The sequence below is a fragment of the Planococcus citri genome, chromosome 1 (assembly GCF_950023065.1).
Source record: "Planococcus citri chromosome 1, ihPlaCitr1.1, whole genome shotgun sequence".
Lineage (NCBI taxonomy): Eukaryota > Metazoa > Arthropoda > Insecta > Hemiptera > Pseudococcidae > Planococcus > Planococcus citri.
This window is the reverse complement of record NC_088677.1, coordinates 38,695,466-38,721,317: the sequence shown is the minus strand read 5'-3', so window position 1 is coordinate 38,721,317 and position 25,852 is coordinate 38,695,466. Positions and strand designations below refer to the sequence as shown.

The following is a 25,852-nucleotide window of genomic DNA, read 5'->3' as shown; positions in this document are numbered from 1 at the left end:
CATTCCACCTATGTTGAAATTTTGTTCTGAACTGCTATTCATTCTTCTCTCTATGAATTTAGCAACGTTGGGTGATTAAAGGAATATATTTTCCAATTTGCGAGTGGATACTGGGTGGGTAGGTCTAGGTATTAATTTTTGAAATTTATTATTTCTAGCCAAGAGGTAACCAGTTTTGAGAATGTAGGTGCCTATGTTTCATAAAGTCCATGTACATTTTCATCCCAATAAAAATTGTGTTTTTCTCATTTCAAATGCGCGTCTTTCCATTCGGCTTGTTTAAAAATAAACTTATCGAATAATAGTTTTTTTTTTCGTATAATTATCATAATTTTACGCGATATTATCATCATAAGGCGTAGGTGAGGTGCAGCTCTGTGAGTAATTTGATAACAGAATGATCAAAATAGCGTTGATATGCCGAATATTAGATAAGTATTATAATCACGATGTAAAGAACTTCGTCTTCAAAAAAAAAAAAAAAAAAAAAAAAAAAAAATGAAAAATATTATGAAAATCAATGAAATTGTTTCTTTTTTTTAGAATTCCTCATACCAATTTTGAAAAGATTACGATAGGTAATTAATTGTGTCTCTCATTATGAATTCGATAGTTTCTTCGTCTTATACTAAATAGCAACACAACGGAATAGTTTGTCCGGGGTACCCGAAACAAAAACTGAAAAATTTTAAAAATTGCATTCATTAGCATTAAATTTCACAGGATAATTAATAGAGGCTCCTTAGGGGCCAAATTTGTATAGCATAAGAAACTTGAAAGCACTCGTATCTAACCGAAATAGTATCATTATCACTAATCAGATACCTAGTCCCACCTAACTATCTCATTTTTTTAGACAAAATCGCACATGAAATTCACTTGTCCGTGGTATGGCGGTGATTTCAGGCCCCCTTCAACATATTAAAGTGAATTATTCCATTCGAAACCACAATAGATCAGCGTTTAAAGAGAATTAATTACAGACCATCCGTCGTAATTAGCGTATAAAATATTCAATATTCGTTTCCTGATTTCCCATTTTTTTTGTTTTTGTTTTTTTCGCAAATACTTCGCCGACTACCTAATTATCAACAGTTGTCCGATTTATTTGACTGAGTCGTCTATCTGAAACGAATGATGAATTAATCAACGATCTGACGTTTTCCTCAAAAATTTTTGGCAACGGTGTCTAGATGAGAGTAAAGTTACGAAACGTATTCGATGTTCGAGAGATATTTCAGGCGAACCGAAGGGAGAAAATCTGTATTGGAGGAAGATGATTCATCCATACAACAGGGATAGAATTTTTACTTCCGTTTTAAAAAAAAATAAAATTGACGTCATCGTCGGCATCTCGAACAGTATAATATTCTCAGATACTGCACAGTACACATACATAGTTGAATTAACCAGCATCATATTGTATCGTATATGCATGTAATTAATGTTTGTATGAATGGATAGTACGAGTAAATGCTAGTGATGCTACTTTAAAGTAAACCGAATATGAAGTGAACGTACTTCGTTTGATGAGAATCTGTAAGCGAAGAGAGAGAGGTGGAGTGTTGGTAAACAATTCGGGTAATGAGGATGTTCAATCGTCGTGTGATGGGTGAACTTGTCAAGCTGATTAACACAATGTTGAGTAAGTAATTTCTCATGACTGTCATCGGTCCTATAAGATTTATTCGAGTGTAAATGACCCGTTTAAAGTGTATCTTCGTGTGACTTCAGTTCTCGTCGTATGAAAGGGTGATTTTTTCGGCAATTTCTTATTGAGACGTGACGAAGGAAGTGAACATTTCGAGGTGTGTATTCCGGTATGGAAGTGCTTCTATTAATGGCTTCTTACACGATGTGTTGGGTCTGTGGATTTAAATGACTGAAGTGAAATCACTGCGTAAAAAAGTTGAAATGGATTGAAGTAGGATTCAGATACTTGAAACACAATAATAATAGTGGTTTTATCGGATCTCATATTGTAATCTGTTCAATTCTCAACATAAAGTTTTCACCTGATTCTGGAGTATTCAGGAAATAGGTTAGAGCTTTTTGTCTCATAAATAATATGTATGTACTATACCTTCAAAGTAAAAATTCAAAAAGTACTTCATCTTGAAAAAAATAGTGGACTTTTTGTGCTCCATTAAAGAATGTGCATTGTGCAGAGTGCAGAAGCACTGCTTATTTAAATTCGTGAGATTTTTTCCTGAGGCGATCCTCCCAATTTTTCTAAATATTTTTTTTAATGAAGTTCTTTAACTTTTTGAAGAAAAAAAGTGGTTTCCTGAATTAATTCGACTTTCTATCCTGATATGAATAGAATGTTTGATCCGTTCCTATTTACGAATTACCTGTTCTGTTGAAGCACTTGCTCTCATCGTAATCACCAAAATTCTAAGTAACATTGATTCTTTTGCTCATGATGGAAAACTTGTACACAGGAACTAAATGTGCTATCTTTTTCTTAAAGGTTAATGATGACGAATTTCGAGGTTCAGTAAAAAGGTAAACAGAGTTCACATCAATTTTTATTGGAGTTTCACGTCTTCGGTACGCATACCAGCGGAATGAACGGGATAAGCAACCCTTTTAAATTGATGAAAATATTAAAATAGGTATCCGCCAACTTAACAGATTTTTACAACCACGCCCTTTATCATCGGCATTTAATTCTATTCGTCGACTCGCGTTCGGTGACCTTTTTTTCATTTTTCTTTTTCAAATGCTAAAACCATAAATCATTCTACGCAGATATTCAGGTATTGGTGTAGGTATCTGATAACCTATATATTTTGTACTATTGATCAATGATCAGATATTAACAAGGTTCATTACGAAAAAAATGTAATTTTGATTAACTTGCACGCCTACGTAATTTCATGTTGTTGACTAATTAATTTGATTGAGATGAAAAAATTAACCTGTACATATTTTTTCCTTATTCTTCTGAGTAATATTTCAGTTAAATAAGGAAAACAGTATCCGACGAATGCCAAATCCTCTACAGGGTACGTTGATGATTTCAGTAAAATACCTTGGCGTGATAAATTGCGAAAAATTATACTTATGCGTTGCGAATTGCAATATAAAAACTGGATCGAGATTTTAGACTTAGCATAAGTTATGCGTCCATATAGTAAGCAAATGTAAATTGATTTTTTGCTTTCTGTAATACCAGTTAGATTAAGTAATGACCGTATAGTCGTTACCCCGAAGGTGATCTTGATGACATTAATGTGATTTTATGTTGTGGAAACGCACTTGTCACTCATGTCGTGTTGATGGAAAATCTTCTTTTGTGATTTTCCAGCTCATTATCTTGCTGTGATGGCTGCAAAATTGATAAGAGATTTATGGGATATTATAAGAGTACACTATTTCTATGAGTGTAATATTATATATTGTTATAATAATAACTATGTAGTATAGTTATGTCTACCGAAGTGTCGCGTTTTATTCATTGTTTTTCTCCAAGGATTCCAATACTTTGGATCAAATATCGTAGGTTAGTTGGATCTAGGTTTGCATTCATTGCGCCATGTGGAAAATCTTATACGTGTTGGGAAAATTATTTACGATACCATGTCGTTGTAAATCCCAAACAATGGCACGAGATGTTGAAAATCCAACTGTTCAGTATATATTCGTTTGTTTCTTTCACCTTGAATATCTCTTGAGAATGATTTGGTTAATCAATTTGTACCTATGTGAGGTAGCTTCATTGAAAAAAATATATGACCATCGTTCAGCCTTCCAGAAGCGTTTTCCATTTTCTTGAACATAGTTCTAACCAAAACGTGGTTTAATCATTTCTTGAATATTGAACTGTACTTAACTGTTAGTTTTGTGGGGACAAATGAGTTCGTAGTTCCAGGGTTGGTAACGAAAAAGGCGTAAAATTTTACCACGTTGCACGAAAAAGTGAAAAAGGGTGCAAAATTTCATTCAAAAGCATCAAAAAGCACGAAATTTTAACGTTGAACTTCCTTGTTTTTTTGTACCTCACAAATTATTTATTTTCAAACGCTTTCTTCTTCACTTCGCTCGAACAGCAAAATCTATTCTTTTTTTTTTTAAATTTAATTTTCAACATCAAAAGCTGAAAAAGAGCACGAAAAAAACAAAAAAACTAGAGGACAATTTTTTAAAAACTGTAGAATTTTTTTCAAAAACGTCAAAAATTTACCGAAATATGTATTGAAAAAAATTGGCCAAGTTGAACATGTTTTTTGACTGGAAGTGAAGAAATTAGTGCAATTTTCTCTTTTCCAGTTAGACCTTGAACTATGCATCGAACATCGAAATGATTCGTTCATAGTCAAGTGAAATCTTATTATATTTTCATAAAAATTCAAAACAAATTTCTTGCACCTACCTAACTAGTCTCGTTGCATTGTGAATTTTTTTGCTGTAGATATTTTACGAAATGTAATCCCTAAAAACACATATAAGACACTCACAGAATTTGGATGAGTAAGTACCTACCTATGTATCAAATTTCAGTCCTCTGAGTTGATTTTGAGCAGGCTATCGTGATAACAAGTGAATTGATAACCGTGTAAATAATGCGCTAAAGTACATTCTTTGAACTGGGAAGAGCTTGGTTGAGATTTTTTTTTTTTTTAAAAAAAAAAGGGTTTATTTTGAATAATATTTACATCTTATAATTACTTATCCCTGCGGTGAGGGGGCGGGGCCTAAGCCCCGCCCCTTCCGCAGAGATAATACCAGTACAATCTTAAGTTTAAGGGGAGGGTGATGTATATTCTAATACTAAATTACAAACTTAATACTAAAATTTAGCTATAAAGACTATGTACAACTTAAACTAAGCCAAGATTAGGAGTGTTTCAATTTTGCTTAAAACTAGGAGGGGAAGGGGACGGTTCGGCCACCCAGTGGTCCTGGAGCCGCAGTGAGTGGGGGGCCCCAGTTTTGGTTGGGACTGCTGACCCACCCCCCCCCAGCACCAGGCCAAAGGCCCGGAGCTCCTAGGCAGTATCCCAGAATCGCTCCCACCACTTCGGGGTTGAGGGAGTGGTCACCCTAGGATGTAGCCCATTCCCCCCTTCCGCGGATTTGGAGCGACCCCCGACCCGTCTCCCATTTTGGGGTAGGCCTAGGAGGTCTCCGGGCACCACTGTACCCTTAACTACCTCAGAAAGAGATCTCCTAGAGTAGGATTGTCCAAAAGGATATTATTTCTGATGTGTGAAAGTGGGAACACTCGGTCCTACCTTACATAGTGGATAACGTTGGAGTAGTTTTGAATGCTGAGAATGGACACATACCATAGGTTTCTTCCATCCTTCAGCTTAGGGTAGTGCTACAATAATATACATACATTGTACTATATAGATTAAATTAAATTAAATAAGATATATTTGGGGAGAATATTTACTTTATTACATTGTTATATAATCTATTTACAAGTGCTATCAATTCGTTTTAGAGCGGGTGTTAGGGGAGGTCCAGTTACATACCTTGATATTGATAGGTATCTCCCTGAACTCTCTTACGATGATTGGCCGTACCTGGCCCCAGTCAAGCTGGTCCAGCCCACATCCAATCCGTGGGATAGCGAGTTTTTTTATTTTTCTTCTGGTACATTCCCTGGCAAGATTTTGGATGCCAAGGGAGAAGTCCTTATATGTTGGTTTGTCGTAGTAATGGATTTTTGTGACGACACAGAATATTATATAATGTCCCTGGCTCACTGTTCCTTCGACTTTCCGCTTTAGAGTTGCCACTTCCCCCACATTGTGTGGTTGGGTCAGTAGCATCTCTCTGCCTCCAAAGTGGCGGACAAAGTCCCTCGCTATCCCAGCGGACATTCTGAGGTCTTGGCTGACACAGTGTGCCAGTGCAAAGGAGGGTCCCTGAAGAAATATGTCTTCATTGGCTTCCTCCAGCGTGAGTAGGCCGTTGGACTCAACTGCTGTTAAAGCCATATTTCCCAAGCTTCTTCTCCTCATTGCTTCTGCAGCAGAGGCGATGAGTCTGGTCTCGACATCACGAGGTGTTGGTTCGTGCATGTCAAGATATTGTTCGTATGGGAGAAGATCCCCCACACTAGCAGCACTGACTGGGGCGTAGAAGCGCTCTTGGATTCCACGAAGCACCAGGTATTGCATAGCAGGTATGTAGACATGGTCACTGAATATCAGGGAGTATGGATGATCCAGGCCTCCTTGAGTGAGCAACTGTCTCTGGGCTGTTGAGATTATCCTCCTGGGTTCAGCCTCCTTTGAGGCCTCTTCCCAGTGCTGGTATGCCACAGAAGTGGAGAGCTCAGTGCTACTCTTTCTGGGAGTTGGGGGGAAGGTGGTCCTTAGGAATATTATTCGTCGGTTTACATCCTCCAAGATGTGTCGGTTTACATATGGTCCCATTGGTGTGTAGTTTGATGGAGGTTTTTTGATGCCCAGCTTCCCACCAATGGAGAAAGTTGAATGATCTTGTTTTGGTGTTTCCTCAGCTACAGAGCCTGGAGTCACCCCTCCATGCATGAACTGTATTCTGTTTTTGTGACTCTCAAAGGCGTCTGCTACCTGCTTAGCTTTCAGCGATGTTTTGTTCAAGTTGATTGGTGGATACACCTTGCTGATAGGTACCTGGATCAGATTTGGAGAGCACTGGACCTCAAAGCTACTTGTGTAGTCCATTCTATGTTGGTGAGCTGTTGGTGTGAGGGTTAACGGTGAGAAGTTGCAGGGTTGAAAGCCTGGGCTGTTCCAACCATTGTACACTGGTATTGATGTGCTGTGCCCCTCAACTGGACTGGAGTGTACAACAGGAATATTATATCTCCCTGTTCCCAGTGTTGTGCTAATGTTGTGTGCAGGGGGGCTTTTACAGTTTCGGATGACACGGCCATGTTGGGCAGTAGTTGTTGATGTTGTTGTAGTTGTGTTGGCAGGAGAATACAGTACATTGTGCTCAGGGTGTGGCATTGCTGTAGTATGTTGGAAAAGGGAGTTGGATACCATGATTCTCTTCCTAGGGGATGAGGTTGGTGAAGAAAGTGGGCCAAGTATGTGGTCTGTTTGCTGCAGGATTGGGTTGATAGGTTGCACCATTGGACTGAATTTGGGTAGGTTAATTGCTGTGAAGTTTCTCCTTGCAGCTAGCCATTCGTTTTCGAACCCTGGTGAATGATGCTGGTCACCTCCTTGTGAGGCCTCCGAACTAATACAGGATTCAGTTGAATGTTGTGTGACTGGGCTGCTGCAGACCTCTTGGTTCCTCTTGAGTAGCTCGCTAGCTATCAGCACTGTTCTAGGCACAAGCTTCAGTGCTGATGGTGAGTAGGTAGGTAAGCTTGTTACTCCGTTGTTTTTGTTGGTGGTTTCTGGTACTTGTGTTAGTTGTGTTTGGAGTATAGAGACTGGTGATGGTGACTGCAGGTGCATTGGTATTGGTGTGCTGGTGATACTGGTAGTAGGAGGTAGTTCTTGGAGACTATATAGTGTGGTTAAAGGTGATGGATCATCCACATCTGACGTTCCCTCAGTATCTGTGGTAGATTTGTCAGCTATAACTTTAATGGAGTCCCGGATGTGAAAGAGTTCTTTGATGAGTTGATTCAGATTTTGTAAGTTGGTGGGAGTGACATCAAGCATTTCTACTGGGTACCGTTCCCTGATCTCAGCAATTTGGGTATTTGTACATTCAGTGATGAGGTGTTGTGGACTTTGTAGATTACCGCATACACAGAGGTTACTCCTTATTATCTTGAATCTCTTCAAGTAATCGGCGAAGAAACCATGGCCTGTGAGGGCCTGGGTTAGGAAGAAGCTTGGTTTGAGATGTGCGCAGCTACCTTCCATTCTCTCAGCTATATCAGGAATCCATTCATAAGCGACTCTTCCAGTTGTAGCCAGATCCCAGCGGCTCTGCCACATCTGGTATGCCATTGAGGTGAGTTCATTATCCAGCTGACGCCTTGAGAATGATCTGTTTTGCATTATGTAGGCATTCTTGGTCCTATTGGAATCTTTGTGCAGTAAGGTAATGGGTCCTGTGTCTAGGTTTGGAGCTTGAGTGCGATACCCTATGTCAGCAGCTCTTCTAAGGGCCATTTTTGCTATTGCCAGGTCAAGTGGGAGCATCCCAGCAATAACAGAGGCTGCAGTATCAGACACTGTCCGATAAGCTGAGATAATCTTCAGGTTTGTTGCTCTCTGAGTTTTACGGATTTTTTCTAGAACGCATGTGTACTTCAGGGCTGGCAGCGTGATTGCTGACCCATAATACCAGAGTGAGTTGATCAGCCCCTGCGCCATGATTTTCCTTGCTTCATAACCATAGCCATAGGTGCGTCCAAACAATCTATTTATAATGTTGAGTGACAGTTGAGATTTCTTGTGTATGTTAGTGAAGTGTGGTATAAAGGTGAGTTTTTGATCAATTATCACTCCAAGGTATTTGATTTCCCTAGAGGTAGTGACTAGCTGACCATTTACTGTTATTATGGGCTCAGTGTGGTGCTTCCTAGTACATACCATCACCTGGGTTTTTGCAGCATTTAGGCTTAAACCAAGCTTACTCAGCATAATAGTGAGTTGGGTGATGGCAGTTCTGGCATTCTGTTCCAGGGTATTGATGTTTTTGGCTCCAAATACAAAAAGCAAGTCGTCAGCAAAGCCAATTGACCTGCAGCCCCGAAACATGAATTTGAGTACTACATTGTAGATGATGATCCATAAAAGGGGGCCCAGGTTAGACCCCTGGGGGCACCCCTTAGTTACCTTGGCCTTGAATGTTTTACCATTATACTGGTACTGCACTGTTCTGTCTTTTAGATATTCAACCAGCATCCAGATTAGTATTGGATGGATACCATGATCAATAAGTGCATCAATTATCACTTGATGAGGTATGGAATCAAAGGCCTTGGCAACATCAAAGCTTATAGTCAATTTCAGTTATTAGTTTTGCCAGGGCGTGGTCTGTTGAGAGCCCAGGCTGAAATCCATATTGGTTAGGAGCAATGAGGTCATTACTAGATAGGTATTTAAAAATTCTTTTGTATATTAGTTTCTCTAGTATTTTTGATGTGGTTTTCAGCAAGCATATAGGCCTATATCCTGCAGGATCATCTGGGTCCTTACCAGGTTTTTGGAGGACAACTAGTTTAGCCACCCTCCAAGCAGTCGGAAAATATGCCCTTTTCAGACAGGAGGTGAACAGATTGGTGACCTGTTCTTTATTATGGAGAAAAATGATTTTCATTACTTTGTTGTGAGATTGAAAGGTTGCGATCCCTGACTACTGACAAACAGATGTATAGACCTCTCCCAGGATATGCAATATGCATACTCATTTGGATCTACGCTATGCAGAATGATTGTGTGGATTATTGAAATTCCTTTATCAAAACACTCGAAAACCCATTTGTTCTCCCTCCTCATTATTCCAGTACTTTGATTCTTGGATATGTCATTAGAAGTAGGTACCTAATTTCTCGATCCGTTTCAGTTTCAGCATTCGTCAGTTAAACCCCAAATCCGAAATTCTGGCTATACAAGCGTCAAAGTAATAACTGAAGCATTGTTAAGCAGATAAACTTTCGAAATAGCGGCATAATTGAGTTGGAGCAAGAATTTCGATTACCAGCTGATCCGAGGAACGCTCAAGAAGATTCCCATTTTTGTAAAATTCGTTGAACTATAGACAGTTTATGCAAGGTCAGGTGCCAATGTCAGAAACCCCATAAATAGGGTACATGTTCCTTTGAGTACATGCTGTGCGCAAAGTTTCACTCCAATTAGCGGTGATCACTTTTGACTGTAGTCTGTAGGACGACATTTTCTCAATGTGTAATTGCTTAGTGGGTTGGAATGCATTTCCTCTCTCGAAGAAATACCAATATGTATCGATAGAATGGAATTTTCACCAGGTAGATAATCATTTTATAATCGATGAAAAAACAAATAAGGTGAATGTGTAGGATTCGTATACTTACTTTACTTACAAATGCCTGTTGTAGTCAACGTAGGAATACTTGTTACACTTGATTTTTATATATACTTTCTGTGTATTTATTTTGTACCTAGTACCTGTCTGTACCTACGTACGTATAACTTACTCGAGTTTCATATGGTCAGCTGTAATGCGGTACTCAATCTAATATGTATGTCCCTACCTGTACTTTATTCATGCAGATATAGAGAATGTAATGCATCTGCATAAATGCAGAAATAATCGTCATTGAGGGGCGATTCACTCACATGTTGCAGGTATCGTGACACTCTGCTATTTACCAAGACTTCTTGAGTTTATACTATAGGTTGTAGGTTGGTACAGTTCGAAGTGTAAATAATGTTATTCGTTTTCTTACTCAACCTAATACGGACAAAGTCGTGTACGAGTATGTACATATTACGCGCATGTTGACGATTTCGCTATATCGCGATACGATGATGGAATGTTGGATCGAACGGCAAAAATTAATGCATCAAGAATAAAAATTACTCTTTTTTTCCCAAAAATAACTGAAAAATTCGACGAATAATTTGAAAAACGTGCGAGAATCGCAGTCTAACTAAATTACTCGTACCTACGCACCTGAGCTATTGAAAGTTTGACTTTTTAATCGCGGTCTATCTGTTCGGAAAAATAGTTCAAGTTTTCGGTCCGAGTACAATTTGCGAATTGCCGATATAAAAACTAGCAGCAGCAGTTCGCAAGTAGTTACTTCCTGTTTTGTATAACGATTAGTCGAGAGTGCTGGTATGTTGAAAAAAAAGTGAACAGTTCCTATGGCTTACGCCAGTCAAATGACATATTTTCCGAGGTCGTCGGATGAAATCGTCGCTGAGTTTGTTACGGCTATGGCTATTGTAGCTGCATATCGCCTGTTCGTTGTATTCGTGTTTATGTAGGAAAAAAAACTGGTTGTAAATTCATGCTTCCGTTTTTGTTTATTTTTTTTTTCATTTGCACTTTTCAAAAATACATACTAGGTACGTACTTACATAAAATGAACGTGAATGGTCGTATGTGGATGATCTAATAAGCGAATTCCAAATTCTATTTAATTGTACACATTCAGCGTTGGCAATGCGTAGGACAAACAACCCAATATATTTTTTTGTTTTTTTTTTCTTTGTAGCATTCCGATTACAAAATGTAACAAAATCATTTCACGTTTCGGAAAATTTCCTTTCAAAGATATAATAATAAGTAAAGTTGATATCCGTACCATCGTTGGCCTGTTGAGCAAAATTATAGCCAACTTGATCCGACAACGTACAACGATAGAAAAATGTGAAAAAAATGCTCGAGCATGAATACATGGTGGTCGATTAGTGATTCGAGTGTCATTAGTTTAATGATCCGTGACCCTTGAGATGATAAATTTTCATCTTTTTTAAGCGCTCAACTGGCGTCTGTGACTTTCTTTCCTCTCTTCTTCGTCTGTCTTTAATGTTATGAGCGCACGCACGTATGTATTCAAGGAGGTCGTATCAATTGATGATGAGGTACCGGACTCATCGACTTGGTCTATGTGAAATATTCGAGTACATACCAGCCACCAGGCTGCAAGCCTCGAAAGTCTCTAAATTTCTACGTAGCTTTTGGCTGCTCTTATTGTCGTTCAAATTTGAGAACTTGGCTAAAGTTGAATTTTTCAAGTATGGGGAGGTACTCATTGTTAGAACGTGTTGAAAAATGGTAATAATGCGAGATACTTACCTGATACTCACTTTGTATTGGATATTTTTCCTCATTAAGTCATTTTCGCAATCGCATGTGGAACTACATACTCGAATATCGTGGATTATGAACGTGTAAACAAATGGGTGCAATTTTTACTATAGAATGATATCTTCTTAGAAACGCATATACAAAGCATTGCGACTTGAGAGTTGGCGTATGTCAATATATCATACGGACAGTAGTAGCCGTGTATTAGCTTTCAATAAATTTGTTTTCCTTAGATTAAATTTTGCGTTAGGAAATTCTTTTTTAAATTTAATTTGTTACAAATCTAAAGTGGTTTTAAAGTACATAGAAAAAAAGAAAGTATGTCAAACATTACTATGTACAACGCAAATACATGTGCAGAAATCAACTCGAGAAATTCCAAAAAACATAATCCAATCAATAAAAAAATTCAAATACATTTTTTATTCGACATTTTTGTTTCCAACTTCTCTTTTTAAAAAAATGGTTCGAACCACTTCTTGCCAATTAGTTGGAAAAGTCTTGGTGTGAAGGGGGGAGTCTGAAGTAAAAAATTGGAAAAATATAGCGAGAAAAGTTGGGAAAAATTTCTCAGTCTAACCTGCCCCCCCACATTGCTTCGTCACACCTCTGAAAATGAAACGTAATGTTTTGTGTGGAAAGCTTTTTGCTCACCCATTTTTTTACTCACTTTTCTGATTACTTTTGGGTAACTTTTGTTTTTTAGGCAATTTTGTAAAAATGAAGGGGTATCAGTAGGTACATTTTTCAATCTTGAAAAGTCCTTTCAAAAGGTCCTTCCCAAGGTCATTATTTTTCGTTTTCAGATTTTGTTAGACATCCTGATTTTAGCAATCAATTTTTAGCATCCTGTTTTTTTTTATGAATTTATGAAAAATCAGGAGGTGTACTATACCATAGCATATCCTACCGGTACCACCGGGTCTACCTTTTCAAAATACAAAGAATTAAAGAAGAGACGGAGGACCACATGAGTAAAATTATAATTTTAATTTAGCATCCAAACGAGAATCTAGCACCCAAAAGTTTCTGCAATTTTTGGCTATTTTAATATATTTAAACTCTCTATAGCGACTAAAAAAAACAGATTTTTCATTTGGCATCTAGTTTTGCATCCTTTTTTTGGATTTTGGCATCTAAATGGCATCTTTTTGAGTAATTTCTGTATCCGATCGAGGTAAAAAGATGGCGACACTGATTTTGAAACCTTCTGCTGGACTCGCTCTGTTTTCTATCTGCTGACTTCCTATTATGTACTATAAATTCTTGAATGTAAAATACACAAATACCTCAATAGTGTGAAACTGAATGTATGAAACGTATGTCAAATTGGTTCCTCAAATGCACCTAATAATCGTTTTCAGACGTTTATTGTATGTATTTAAAAATTGAAATGTGCAAAGAATTTATTCTACTTTGCACTCGAGCCATTGAACACGTACGCAAAAAAGTACCATAATTAATGAGTTCGCGGCCGATTCGAGTTAAATATTTAATTATAGGCTTCGGCAGAACGTGTAATTAACTAATATTACCTACTAGTAGCTGGATTAACTAGTACATAATATACCGTTCTAATTTTTAAATATTATACTACATACTTATGAATTATATGTACAGTAGTTGGCGTTAAATTTGTCGAATAATTTTTCATTCAGCTAACGACTTACTTAGTACTTGCTTATTTAACTATTCTTTTTTTTTCAATTAGTATTTATTACTGTGCAGACTTCATTTTTCGTGAACTATGCATAGAGTTGGATTGAAAATTTCCCAACTCATAATTCGTTTTGGTTCGATGAATTATTTTTCAATTTTTACATTGTATGGAAGCAGCAAGATGGAAATTTTCTAATTCGTGTAAAAAAAGAATTCATTAAGCATTTACGTAATGGACTACTCGTGTGTTCATTCGCGTACGGATATTCAAAAGAAAAAAATGTTGAAAAAAGCGGTCATTGTGTAATAATTCAAATTTAATTTCGACTGTCGAATTTCTAAAGACAGCGATGGGTATAGTATCTTAATTAGGAACAAATTTGATGTCCTGTGCCATATTATTTTTCTTTAGTTTTTCAACGGTGATTCAAATTTCTTAAATGCCTGTGTGGTTTTTGACCAATTGCAGAAAAGATTGAACCCTGACGCGTGTAGATTGTGAGAAATTATCACAATAAAGTTAAACTTACTACATCCATATTTAGTCCGCTTGCGTGTTAGATTTTCGGGAAATATTTATTGCGAGGTGAAAAATAAATTTTAGGAGGCGTACCATATTGAATTGTAGAATTTCAAATTTTTCGTGTCATTTCACCTTTAGAATTATTTCCCCTCAAAATTTTCAAAATCCTCCGAACTTCGGGGTATAAACTGTAGTTGCCCCTCTCATTAGATATCTTTTTTTTGGAATTTTTTAATAGTTCCTTACATTGAAATAATTGTTTAGAATTTCGATGAAGCTTTCACATAGATGCCTATTGCCTACCTCTTCATCGAGAAGAATTCGTTTAAAAAAAAGTAATATCGATTAAAAATTGCGCGGAATTTCTGAACAATGAGTAATAATAAGTAATCACCGACACGCCGACAGCAAGAAAGAATCTTACGTCAAATAAGTATTTATTAGGATATTTCAACTTTCAATTGTGCATTTCCTATGGTGTAATGGAGGCACGTGTTATTTAAGTTGAACTTGTATATAGTTGAATATCCCATAAGCGGGTCGAGTCGCTTCTAGTAAGTTTCAGTCTAATTAGTGTTTTCAATGTATCGTGGTTGTGTATTTACTACTACATCGTGGCACATAATAGGTTCGAGTAGTCTTTCTGCAATAATAAACTGTACTGTATGGGTGTAGGTATAGGTAAAAGTATATACCTGGTATGTATACGTACGTATGTATAATTTCCTCGTACTGAGTGTACCTACCTACCTAGCTATATTATACTATTTGTAATAAAATAAGCAAGAAACGAATGAATCGCTGAGCGTATTTCAATCATAGTGAAAGGAACTTGTTTTCTTGAAGCTATTGATTAATTGCTCTTTATAAGATTATCAATCAGCGATTTATGCATGCATAGCAACATTGCGTTGTTCATTTTATTCCAAAGATGGTATTCGTTGCACAAAAAAAGAAACACCAACGTTACAATGTTTGAGAATGAACGCAAATTTTATACGTACTTATGTACTTGCTAAAAATGTCAGATGCACGTAAAATGGATAAAATTTATGCTTAGATGTAGTTTTTTTTTACCACTCGATAAAAATGCGATTCAATTTCCTATTTTTTGCCAGTATGACTCACGATAAAAGTACATATACGTTGGTTTTCTTCGTGCCTCGATGCCGATGTGAAGGAAATTGAGTATGTTGGCAAATTTAATAAAAATTGCTGAGATTTCAAGTGTTGATTACCTATAGAAGCTGCTATGCGTTTCTACGCGAGTTCAGGCAACCAACTACGTATCATGTCAACGTCATAATATTATAATTTCATGTCGACTACTTTGTTGATTTTACTTACTCCATTTTTTTATATGTACTTACTTTTACATATTCTTGTATCACCGATGTTTGTTATGTAAAAGTGAAATTATTAATTTTTGCAATGAATTGTGCTCACGTTATGGAGAAGAATACTTGATGCACTTACAGTAGAGTGTAGACCCAACTATTTTACTTCGAGAATGCGTCAACATCATTTCAAAAAACTTGCGTCTTTCTTTATATTAAGTTTTTATCTCTGACTCCGAGCACTTGTTGGAATATACGGAGAGTCGGAGATAGGAGAAAGGGTTATTGATTCAAAATTTTACATTTTTTTTTTGGAAGTAAGACTCTTTAAGTATTTCAGTATTTGTCACTCATTGATTTTGGAAAACTTATCTTAAAAACATTAGCTTCAGATCTAAACGTTTTCTGATGAAAATTTACCAAAAAAAAAAAAAAAAAAAATGTAACAATGAAAAAATCTTACTGTCGATAAACTTATGCTAAAAAATCTCAACCTTTATTTTTTTGCTGTGTATACCTAATCATCAGGGTGGATCGCGAAAAAAAATTGTTAGAGGATTTTGACTAAATTCCGCAGGGGCCTTCAATTTTTTTGCTGGTCCTATGTAAATATTGTTAATTTGATGAAAAGATAACACAGTGAACTAGATTTTCTCCTTTTTACAATAAAAATAATGACGCAGACATATACATATTGTATTTTGCTTATTTTCGTTTCGTAATCACAACAACGTAAGAATGCTAAGAAAATTCCTACTCATGTAACTTGGATTTTAGTATGAAAAAAATGACGGAGGAAGGCATTTTAACTGGAAATTTCGAGGGAAAAATTTATAAGAATTTATTCTAAGCTGAAAAATTTTACTACCTAGATATTATGTACTACATTTAATGAATTAGCGTTATTCTGTATGGAAATTATGAAAGTAGTATGAGTTATTCATTGTGATTCATTAACAAACTTGTGAATGAAAATAATTATTCGATGCACCTGCTGTGATAATTACGATTAATCGGTTGTAAATTTTTTTGTAAATTTTTTGCTTTGCTCTACATATTACAAGTCGTGTTGTATCATCATGCCCATTATGACTAATTATTAATTTATTACATAATCATTCGTTATCTTTCTGTAAAGTGACAATCATCATAATTTTTTTTTAAATGCCAGTGTTTGCATTTCTTTTGTGATTTTCGTCATTTTTTATTTAATAGGATGAAATGATTTCCATCAGGTGAAATGAATGCCCGTATATAATAATACATAGAACTGTTGTGTGTCTGCTACAGGGTTAATACTGCGCTTAGAAGAAAAGCTTATGAAATGAACATCAATGTTTTTTGTATCTGATCGTATTACGTTTTAATTAATCGGATCTTCGAATGATTCGCGTGAAGTTGAGCACAAGTGATGAAACCATTTTCAAAAAAGGGTACTGAATTCTCGACTAAAGTACTCATTAAGATAGGAGAGGTACGTGCGGTATCGTTTCATGAACGAATTCGTGTACAAATAAATTCGTCTAAAAAAGGGATGTAATACATATACGTATTGAAATAAGCGAGACTATTGCATCGGTGAGCTGTTCAGCGTCGGTCGAGTCGGTTTAAAACAAATAGTATGTACCTAGAAGAAAACAGCAGTTGCTGTCGCCTTCGTGGGTCTATGTACCGTGAATGTAATGTATGTAATGTACTATGTAGATGTACTGTATTTGTACAAAGTACACGCTATTTCAATTGCTATATTCTTTTACCGTAGTAGCCAAAGCGCCAGAGCTGATTGTGAGATGGTTGTAACGCGCGGTGTTTCCGCGTGTGTCTGTCTGCCTCTGTGTGCACAGCTTCATTAAGTATGAATCATGTTCAACAAAATGACTCGTCTCGAAAATAATAATTGGACGGGTATTTTTTCTTTCCCTTTAAATTGTAGTTTTATTATAGCGATGCGTAATTCTATGGAAAGAAAACTCATTTTCATGGATCCACCGACGCGACGTATTTTGATCAAGTTAATAAACTATACAACTGTTTGTTGAAAACGCGTCAGTTTTGCGGTTTTAAAAACCATTTACAAACTATAGATGCCTTTACAATTCACATGCATAAGTATGTACTAAGATATAATACATATAATGAATAATATCGAATTATTATTATCAACCGAAACCGCTGATTATGTAATTATTATGTAGAAGAAAGTGTCGAATGACCAGTGGCAGTAATTTTAGCTAAATGTGAGAAGTGTTTGCTCTCAGTATAATGAAGTTTCATTGCGATTTTATAAATGGTTCATTTTGTACTAATTATGTATGTATGTACATGTGAACATCATTGAATAAATTTGACGCAGCAAATTTCAAGATCTCGTCTGAAGAATTTTCGTGACTGAGTTCAACTTTTTTCATTTTTGACTTACATAGGTACTTCCTTACTTTGATATAAATTGAGTTCTTTCATGTTTGTATTCAGATTCATTATTATGTTTTTGTAGAAGGAGGAGAAAAAAAACATGAATGCGATCAACTTTTTGAAAGAAAGCAGTAAATTTGGAAAAGTTCACTTCTTGGATTTATGTGATTTATATTGCTTCACTGAAAGAAGTAAAGAAAAATTGAAAGTTCAGAGTTGGATTTTTAAGGTGGGAGGGAGATAGAGAGAGAAGGATGTCCCGCAATTTCGAGCATGGGAGCCAGGTCTCATCCATTTCTGGTTCGAGCCCTTAATTTTTGGCATTTTGCCAAATTTTTCATATATTTTAGGAAGTATTGTATTGAAAAATTGAACTATGACAAAAGTTGGAAAATATTCCTAATCTGGAAAAAAATGAGAAAAAGGCTGTGATCATAGTTGAAGATGTCTTGAAAGTGAATAAAATGCTATCAGCTAAAGTAATTTTCATAGGTTGAAAATTCTGAGGAAAAAAAACTACCCCTGACCAAATCGGATTACAGCTTTTTTTTTGCTTAAAAAATCTTTATATGTATATTAATTGGGGGCACAGTTGGTTACCGGGTGGGTTCTTATCTAATGTACAACCTTTTATCAATAAATTGAATGATATAATACAACATCTGAACAAACCTGAAATGATCTTGATCGGATCGGACCAGATCATTTTCACTCAGTTGTCTATAAAAAATGTGCAAAAATTTCAAAAATACCTGGCATTTTTTGGCTTAAAATTTTTTAGAAAACACTGTTTTTGTATTCGATTAACTGCACAGAAATAAGGGTATAGATACTTTTGTATATATCTTAATTTTCCGGTATTTACTCTCCTATTCATGGAAAAAATTAGGTCTCTGTCGTATCAATTGAGACCAATTTAAATAACTTATGGCGTTATTCTAAACCACGAGCGTAGTTTATGTATACGGGTTCTAGTATAAAATAGGTTAATTCAACGACTAAGGTACGCAATTAAACTTAATATAAAAATGGCAAATGTTAATTATGTGTACGAAAAACAAAACAAGAAAAACATGACGAAATCCGCACGTATCGTGGTCTATCCTCGTATATTTTAGCGACACAACGTAACATTTTGGAGAATCCCTCAGGAGAATGGAATGAAAAGAAAGAGGAAAACGCTATCGCCACGTTATTATTTTTTTCCGCGTTCAATTTTTCGCTGTGTATCAAAAATGTTGTCGGATAATATACCTAATTCGAGCAAGTTGTACGGAAAAAGGGCTCGTGGACTTTTAGAACAATAAATTGAAAGGAAAGGTTGTTAGATGATATTTATACAAATGCTAATATTAAAATCAATACCTAGGTATAAGTTTGCTAACATTTTACACATTTTTGTTACCTACATTTATTTATTGAAGGCATGATGCATGCGAATGTGCCTGAGTTTTTGTTTCACCTATAAAGTACCTCCTACCTACTACGGCTACTACCTACCTATACCCCACAGTCCACATAGATGAATGATATTGTACCTACTAGATGTTAACATACTTGAGATAATTTAGAGAGAACAATTATCTATTATGATGAATAAAATAGGTCAAGTTCGGTGTGCTAAAAAAAAAAAAATAACGTAGAATTTTTTCGAGCTATAGGTAATATGATATAATGTATTATTTGATCCAATTTTCTGCCTGTTTCCCTGGAATGATCTTTGAACATCGAGATCAAAAACGAAGTGAAATTACACCTAATGTAGGTGTGAATGCACGATTAAAAATTTGATGGAAAATATGTCACAAATTGAGATATAAATTTTGTAAAAACTGTAGCAATAATACGTCAGATACGTAATTATAATTAGTGCATGTAGCAGAACGTTACGTATACATGGTAAATATTTATGAATTAATGGTATTTTTTCAGGCCTCAATGGATTTACCTCCAGACAAGGCGAAATTCCTCAAACAATACGATGACGAGAAGAAATGGGATATTATTTGTGATCAAGTAAGAGTCACCCATTTGTGTTCATTCGATTATTATATATTCAGTGGTATTACTTAAGCGTACAACGAGTAGTCGAGTACAATTCATTTACAAAAGATGGCCGGATTTTCTCTTCTACAATGAAAGAGATTTTTAACAAGAGAGCATATACGTTCCAGTATTTGACGAACGATTTTTCATTATTTATATTGTGTGCGTGCAATGCATCAGGCTCACTAGTCAGACCGACGATATAAACACTTCAAGAGCTGGGGGATTTGAACTTTGGAGAGTATTATTATACATGTGTGTGATGTATGTATGTATTAGGTACATAGACTAGACATTCATAAGTTTATGTACTTATACATCAGACGAAAGAAGAGTTTGTAATTTAGGTGTACATTTTTTATGAAAATTTTTCTTCGGGAGTATTTTAAGAAAGTACTGTTATATAATGTTGGTATTTTTTTGCAGGAAAGAGTTCAAGCCAAAGATCCGCCGTCGCATTATCTATCAAAGCTTAGAACTTATTTGGATCCAAAGGCTTCACGTAGTTCTAGGGTGAGTATAAATAATAATATGGTTTATGGTTTTTGAAGTAATGTGGGTCTTGGTCTACATTAGTTTGATGGTTTTGAAAGTTTGATTTTGAATGTTAAAATTCAGCGAACGGTAGGGGTGAGAGGATACTTGAGACTGAAGACTGAATTTGTGCTTTTTTAAACGGTTGCATAATTTCGCTAAAAAAAAAAAAAAAAAAAAAAAAAAGGAACCTGTGCGTACTCCAACCTATTGACTCCGATTAAGCTGAAATTTGGCTCACTCAAAATCATAGAATTTATGTTACCCACATTTCAGAACCAAATGTTGAGCTATCGAAATGGATTTTTCGATTTTTGGCAAATTTTTTAAAGTTGAAGAATTATGTCATTAGTGCTATACATATTTTTCATAAAAAGAATAAATTTTCGGATATAAATCTGAGAATTACATGAGTTACGTTTACGCTAAATTCGTCAAATTGTTTGCCTAATTCGTACACTTTTTCAATTAACATGTTGTTTTAGTTTTTATAAATGATCTAGTCTCTTGAAATATTTTGTTATAAAGTGCAAGTACTGAGTTAGAACTTGAAAAGAAAATTGTCTCCTCACCTTAAATAGAAAATTATTTATATGGCTTTAAGTCTCTCGGCAATTTCTGCACAGAAATATTCGCCGTGGTTGCTCTACTATTCGAGGTGAAGAGGCATTTTTTTTTTCAAGAATAATAATTGTAACTCAAGTGCTTCAATTTTCGACTATTCATACCTAAATACTTGAAAAATCATTTTTTAAATGGACACTGAAAGGTCAACATTTTATGGAATTGGGTTGAGTTGCTGAAGATAGGTAATTATTCGTTTTTTGAATTAATTGGGGGGGGGGCTGATATGTTGATGAAGACGTAAGTCGTAGATACTAGATAGGTAGTAACTTGAGTATTCGAGTAATAATGTATGGAAAAAGTTGGGATGTAACTTATTTTTTTCTTCAATCACAAAATTGTTCAAAAAACGTTATCAGGCCGCAACTTTTTTCAAGAGCGCGAGCGTCAGGTACATCTCGACCCGTTTTTGACTACCTCGCTGATTCCAGAAATGTTCTTGAAAAAATATGATTCTTTTCTTTTTCTTCACCAGAAATATCAATGTTAGTACTTACGTGATGTTCTACGTAGTAATCGATTTACAAACCATCAATCGAGTAGAAAAAAGCATCCAAGCATATTCATTCGCGATAGAAAATTTAATAGTAAAACTCCTATGGTACATCTTTGTATCCACTATCCAGTAATATGAAAATTATGCACGCTTATTTACCTAAGTACTTATAGAAAAGTACGCTACTACATACACGAAGATGTGTACTTGCGGTACAGACACAAGTAATTCAATACTTGTGCTTGTTTTGAATTGTTTTTCCATGAATTATGTGAGAAAAATGCTACGTACGTTACGTCTGTCATGCATTATGAGTAAACTTACGTTAGAGCATTACTCATAGTTGTACAAACCGGTTTTTTACCTGTGGTCTTCGATTAATTGTGTAATAATATTCACCCGTTTCGGAACATTCATTATCATTGTTCCATGAATTTTAAATTTTAGAAGGTTAAGGAAACTTTTTCGCACAAAAAAAAACGAGTATGTTCCAAGATAGTACAAACAAATGCACCTTAAATAATGTTACTTAATGACGAATTTCAGCCATTAAAACATTGGCCATCTGTCCTCCCACCCCCTCCCAAAAAACACGTTCCCGTGACTTTGAGAATGCATTATTCATCTATTTTTTAAAATTTTTTTACAATAACTGGAGATTTGAATGTACAAATTGGAAATTCTCTTCTCACTTTTTAACCCTTTGGAGGTTCTCTAGGTTTTCGGGTTGGAAAATTGAAGTGCCTTAATGAGTGTGATAGGGTACCTCGCCCAATTGGCCAAACCACAAAAAAGTCGAGCTTTTGATGAAAAGTTTTATAGGAAAATGAAAGTTTCTAAAAAACACAAATGTGACATTTCCTAAAAAAAAATTGAATGTATGCAGAATTTTTTTTGAAAAAATGAACCAAAAACATGTGTCAAAAACATTGAACAAAAGCACTCTTTCAAAAAATGAAATAAAAATTGAATTGGAAAAAAATAAAAAAACAAGGTTGAAAAAAAGTCATCTGGCAGTTCACAAATTCAGCGAGAATCAAATCTTGTTGGCAAAAATGCCTTTGTTTAAAGCATGAAGAGAAGAAAAATCTATGTCGCTAAGAGAGGATTTTTTATCAAGTCATAAAATCTTTTAGGAAATTGAGCCGAAATATGGGACAAAATTTAGCGAAATTGCGAGCTTTCTCGCAGGAGGTAACTAATTATAAAAACATTTTCGCCTTTATTCACGAGATGTAGCATAGAATTTTCTTTCATTTTGGGAAAAAATGAGTATTTTATCACTTATTGGAGTATAGGAATATGAAGATGAAGATGAAGAGAAATGGTAAAAATACTAAATAAAAATCCAAATTCATCTACGAGTTCAGTCTTTCATTTAGTTTACGCTGTGGATTTGTGTTTTTGTTCACTATTTCTCTTCATCTTCATCTTCATATTCCTATACTCCAATAAGTGATAAAATACTCATTTTTTCCCAAAATGAAAGAAAATTCTATGCTACATCTCGTGAATAAAGGCGAAAATGTTTTTATAATTAGTTACCTCCTGCGAGAAAGCTCGCAATTTCGCTAAATTTTGTCCCATATTTCGGCTCAATTTCCTAAAAGATTTTATGACTTGATAAAAAATCCTCTCTTAGCGACATAGATTTTTCTTCTCTTCATGCTTTAAACAAAGGCATTTTTGCCAACAAGATTTGATTCTCGCTGAATTTGTGAACTGCCAGATGACTTTTTTTCAACCTTGTTTTTTTATTTTTTTCCAATTCAATTTTTATTTCATTTTTTGAAAGAGTGCTTTTGTTCAATGTTTTTGACACATGTTTTTGGTTCATTTTTTCAAAAAAAATTCTGCATACATTCAATTTTTTTTTAGGAAATGTCACATTTGTGTTTTTTAGAAACTTTCATTTTCCTATAAAACTTTTCATCAAAAGCTCGACTTTTTTGTGGTTTGGCCAATTGGGCGAGGTACCCTATCACACTCATTAAGGCACTTCAATTTTCCAACCCGAAAACCTAGAGAACCTCCAAAGGGTTAACCATCCTATGTTTCATTTCAATTTGGAAATTTTATTTGATAAATTAATTGATATTTTTCATTTTTTCAGAAGCGAAAAATGGTCGGAGATGCTACGTCGACACAAGTTTTGCGAGATTTAGAAATTTCCTTAAGAACAAATCATATAGAGTGAGTAAATTCGAATTGTTCGAGTAATAAGGCTTTTGACGTATTGCGGGTTGCATATCGGTTTGCCTGAACTTTATCAGTTTGGTGGGCTGGTGAGCATTCTTATCAGTGAGTATCAAAATTTCATATTTTGATCAATTTTCACAAGGTGTTTTTGAAATGTATAGCTTTTATTTAGTTTTTTCTTCAATTTTAAACACTGTTATACCCTGTAATGGAAAAAGATCCTCTTTTCGTCGAGTTTTAAAGAAGTTGACAAAATGTCTTTGAACCTCGACAAAGAGCGGATCTTTCTCCATCACAGGATTTAACAGTGTTTAAAATTGAAGGAAAAACTAAATAAAAGCTATACATTTCAAAAACACCTTGTGAAAATTGCTCAAAATATGAAATTTTGATACTCACTGATAAGAATGCCCACCAAACCGATAAAGTTCAGGCAAACCGATATGCAACCCGCAATACGTCAAAAGCCTTATTGGTACTTATTTGAAAAATTTACGAGTATTAAAATTGAAAAAATTATTTCTAGATGGGTTCGAGAATTTTTAAACGACGAAAACCACGGTTTAGATTCGCTGATAGAGTACTTGAGTTTTAGACTTGTGATGATGCGACATGAACAAGTATCAGAATCACGTAACTCATCGGAAGAGAATTTCGTTCCTACTACAAACGGTACGTGATGTTTTAATATTATTTGTTTACGTGCTGTAAATTAGAAAGGAAAGGAAAGGTGAAGACATGACAACCTTTAAATTTCGTTAATTAAAAAAGTAAATCCCTCGGGACGATGCGGCAATCGCTTAATTTTATTTTCCAAAAAGGTACCTATTATTTTTTTGGCAGCGTTTACGAGTACATTACGTATGCGTACGTACACCAAATACACAGGTACCCACATGAAGTTATTTGAAACGGGCATTCTTGATTTTTTTGTAAATATTATCAATGAACCATTAATTTTTCCAATGGTTGTAAAACAAACGAACAAATCCATCACGGTACATTGAGTTAATTTTCATTTTTATGATTCGTACGTTTATCGAGTAAGTAATCGGTAGGCTAGACGTAACTGTGTGGCTAAAGCTATGTGTATTGTGTATGTACCTATGTACGTGTAGTGTACTCTACCTTTATAATATGTAGATGTACGTTTATGAAGCATGTTAGCATCGCTTCACATTATAATTGTACGTTGTTTAGTAGTCTCTACCTACTTACTTTCATAGGTACTCGCGTGTAATGTATGTCTACGCATTGCATTATTACTCATAATTGTGCTTATTGAAATCGTCAAAACATATGCTTCTTGAGATGATAAAAATTAACACGTGTTTTGTTTCTTGCTCGTTTTCAATAAAAGCGATTACATTTTGTTCGGTTTAACACGACAAGGCTATTACGTTATCAAAAACATAAGTATTTGTGTTTTGTTTTTGATAATATGAGTACCACAGTCTCGCGCAATTTATCTAGAATAAGTATTCAAAATAGGTATAATTTCGCCCTGATTTATGTCGAAATTATATTTACAATAAGTATCTGATGGTTGTTCAAGTGATGGATATGCGTTCTACAGCATTGATGAGATGGTACAACTGGAGTAAGTTATGGTAAATGACTCCAACATGTATCATTACCTTTTTCGTGATAAATCGATTTTCGATTATCGGTATGGATCTTGAGCTTGAATGATAATTTTCTCAATTCTTTGTTACATTTGATTTTATCGACTAATTGAGAACCTTTGGACTGAAATTATTATCCTTCGGTGATATTATTTATTATTTTTTTTTAATATCAGGTGCATCAGGAACGTCTTCTTGTATGGGTGCAATTGTGGGAGTGGGAAACAGCACCTCGCACAATACTAATTCATCAAGACCGTCGTTAGATATTCTAGGTAGTCCGAGTATACGACGACAATCGCGACATGCTGCAAAATTAAATATGGGTGATACTAAAGATGACATTCACGTTTGCATCATGTGTTTGAGAGCTATTATGAATAATAAAGTACGTAAATTACCTATGTATTTTTATTTTTTAATTCAACTAAAATGTAATTTGTTCATTTCTCTTGCAAATATGAGAATTTCGCGAGAAGAGAAAAATATCCGAAATTTTCACTCAAAGCAGAGCGTGAACTTGCTGCTTATAGCCAACAAAAAATTCCTTTCTATTACTCATTCTTTTTTTTTTCAAGTACTTATTTGAAGAGGTGTCGTTCGGTAATATGTTGATTATAGCTTGCGAATAGACTGTACCCCATAAATATACTAGTACGCATATTTGAATAATCGCTAGATA

At 35.2% G+C, this 25,852-nt stretch overlaps 1 protein-coding gene across 1 annotated transcript in view; it reads left to right on the top strand.

Annotated features, from left to right (window-relative positions):
* The window catches only part of Frl (formin-like protein), a 43,151-nt gene that overhangs the window by 6,609 nt on the left and 10,690 nt on the right, over positions 1-25,852 (top strand). Inside the window, exons 2-6 of the mRNA XM_065344625.1 lie at positions 19,579-19,662; positions 20,119-20,205; positions 23,460-23,539; positions 24,072-24,217; positions 25,347-25,558. Coding sequence (XP_065200697.1) covers positions 19,579-19,662; positions 20,119-20,205; positions 23,460-23,539; positions 24,072-24,217; positions 25,347-25,558 — 609 coding nt within the window. The remainder of the gene's footprint in view (positions 1-19,578; positions 19,663-20,118; positions 20,206-23,459; positions 23,540-24,071; positions 24,218-25,346; positions 25,559-25,852) is intronic.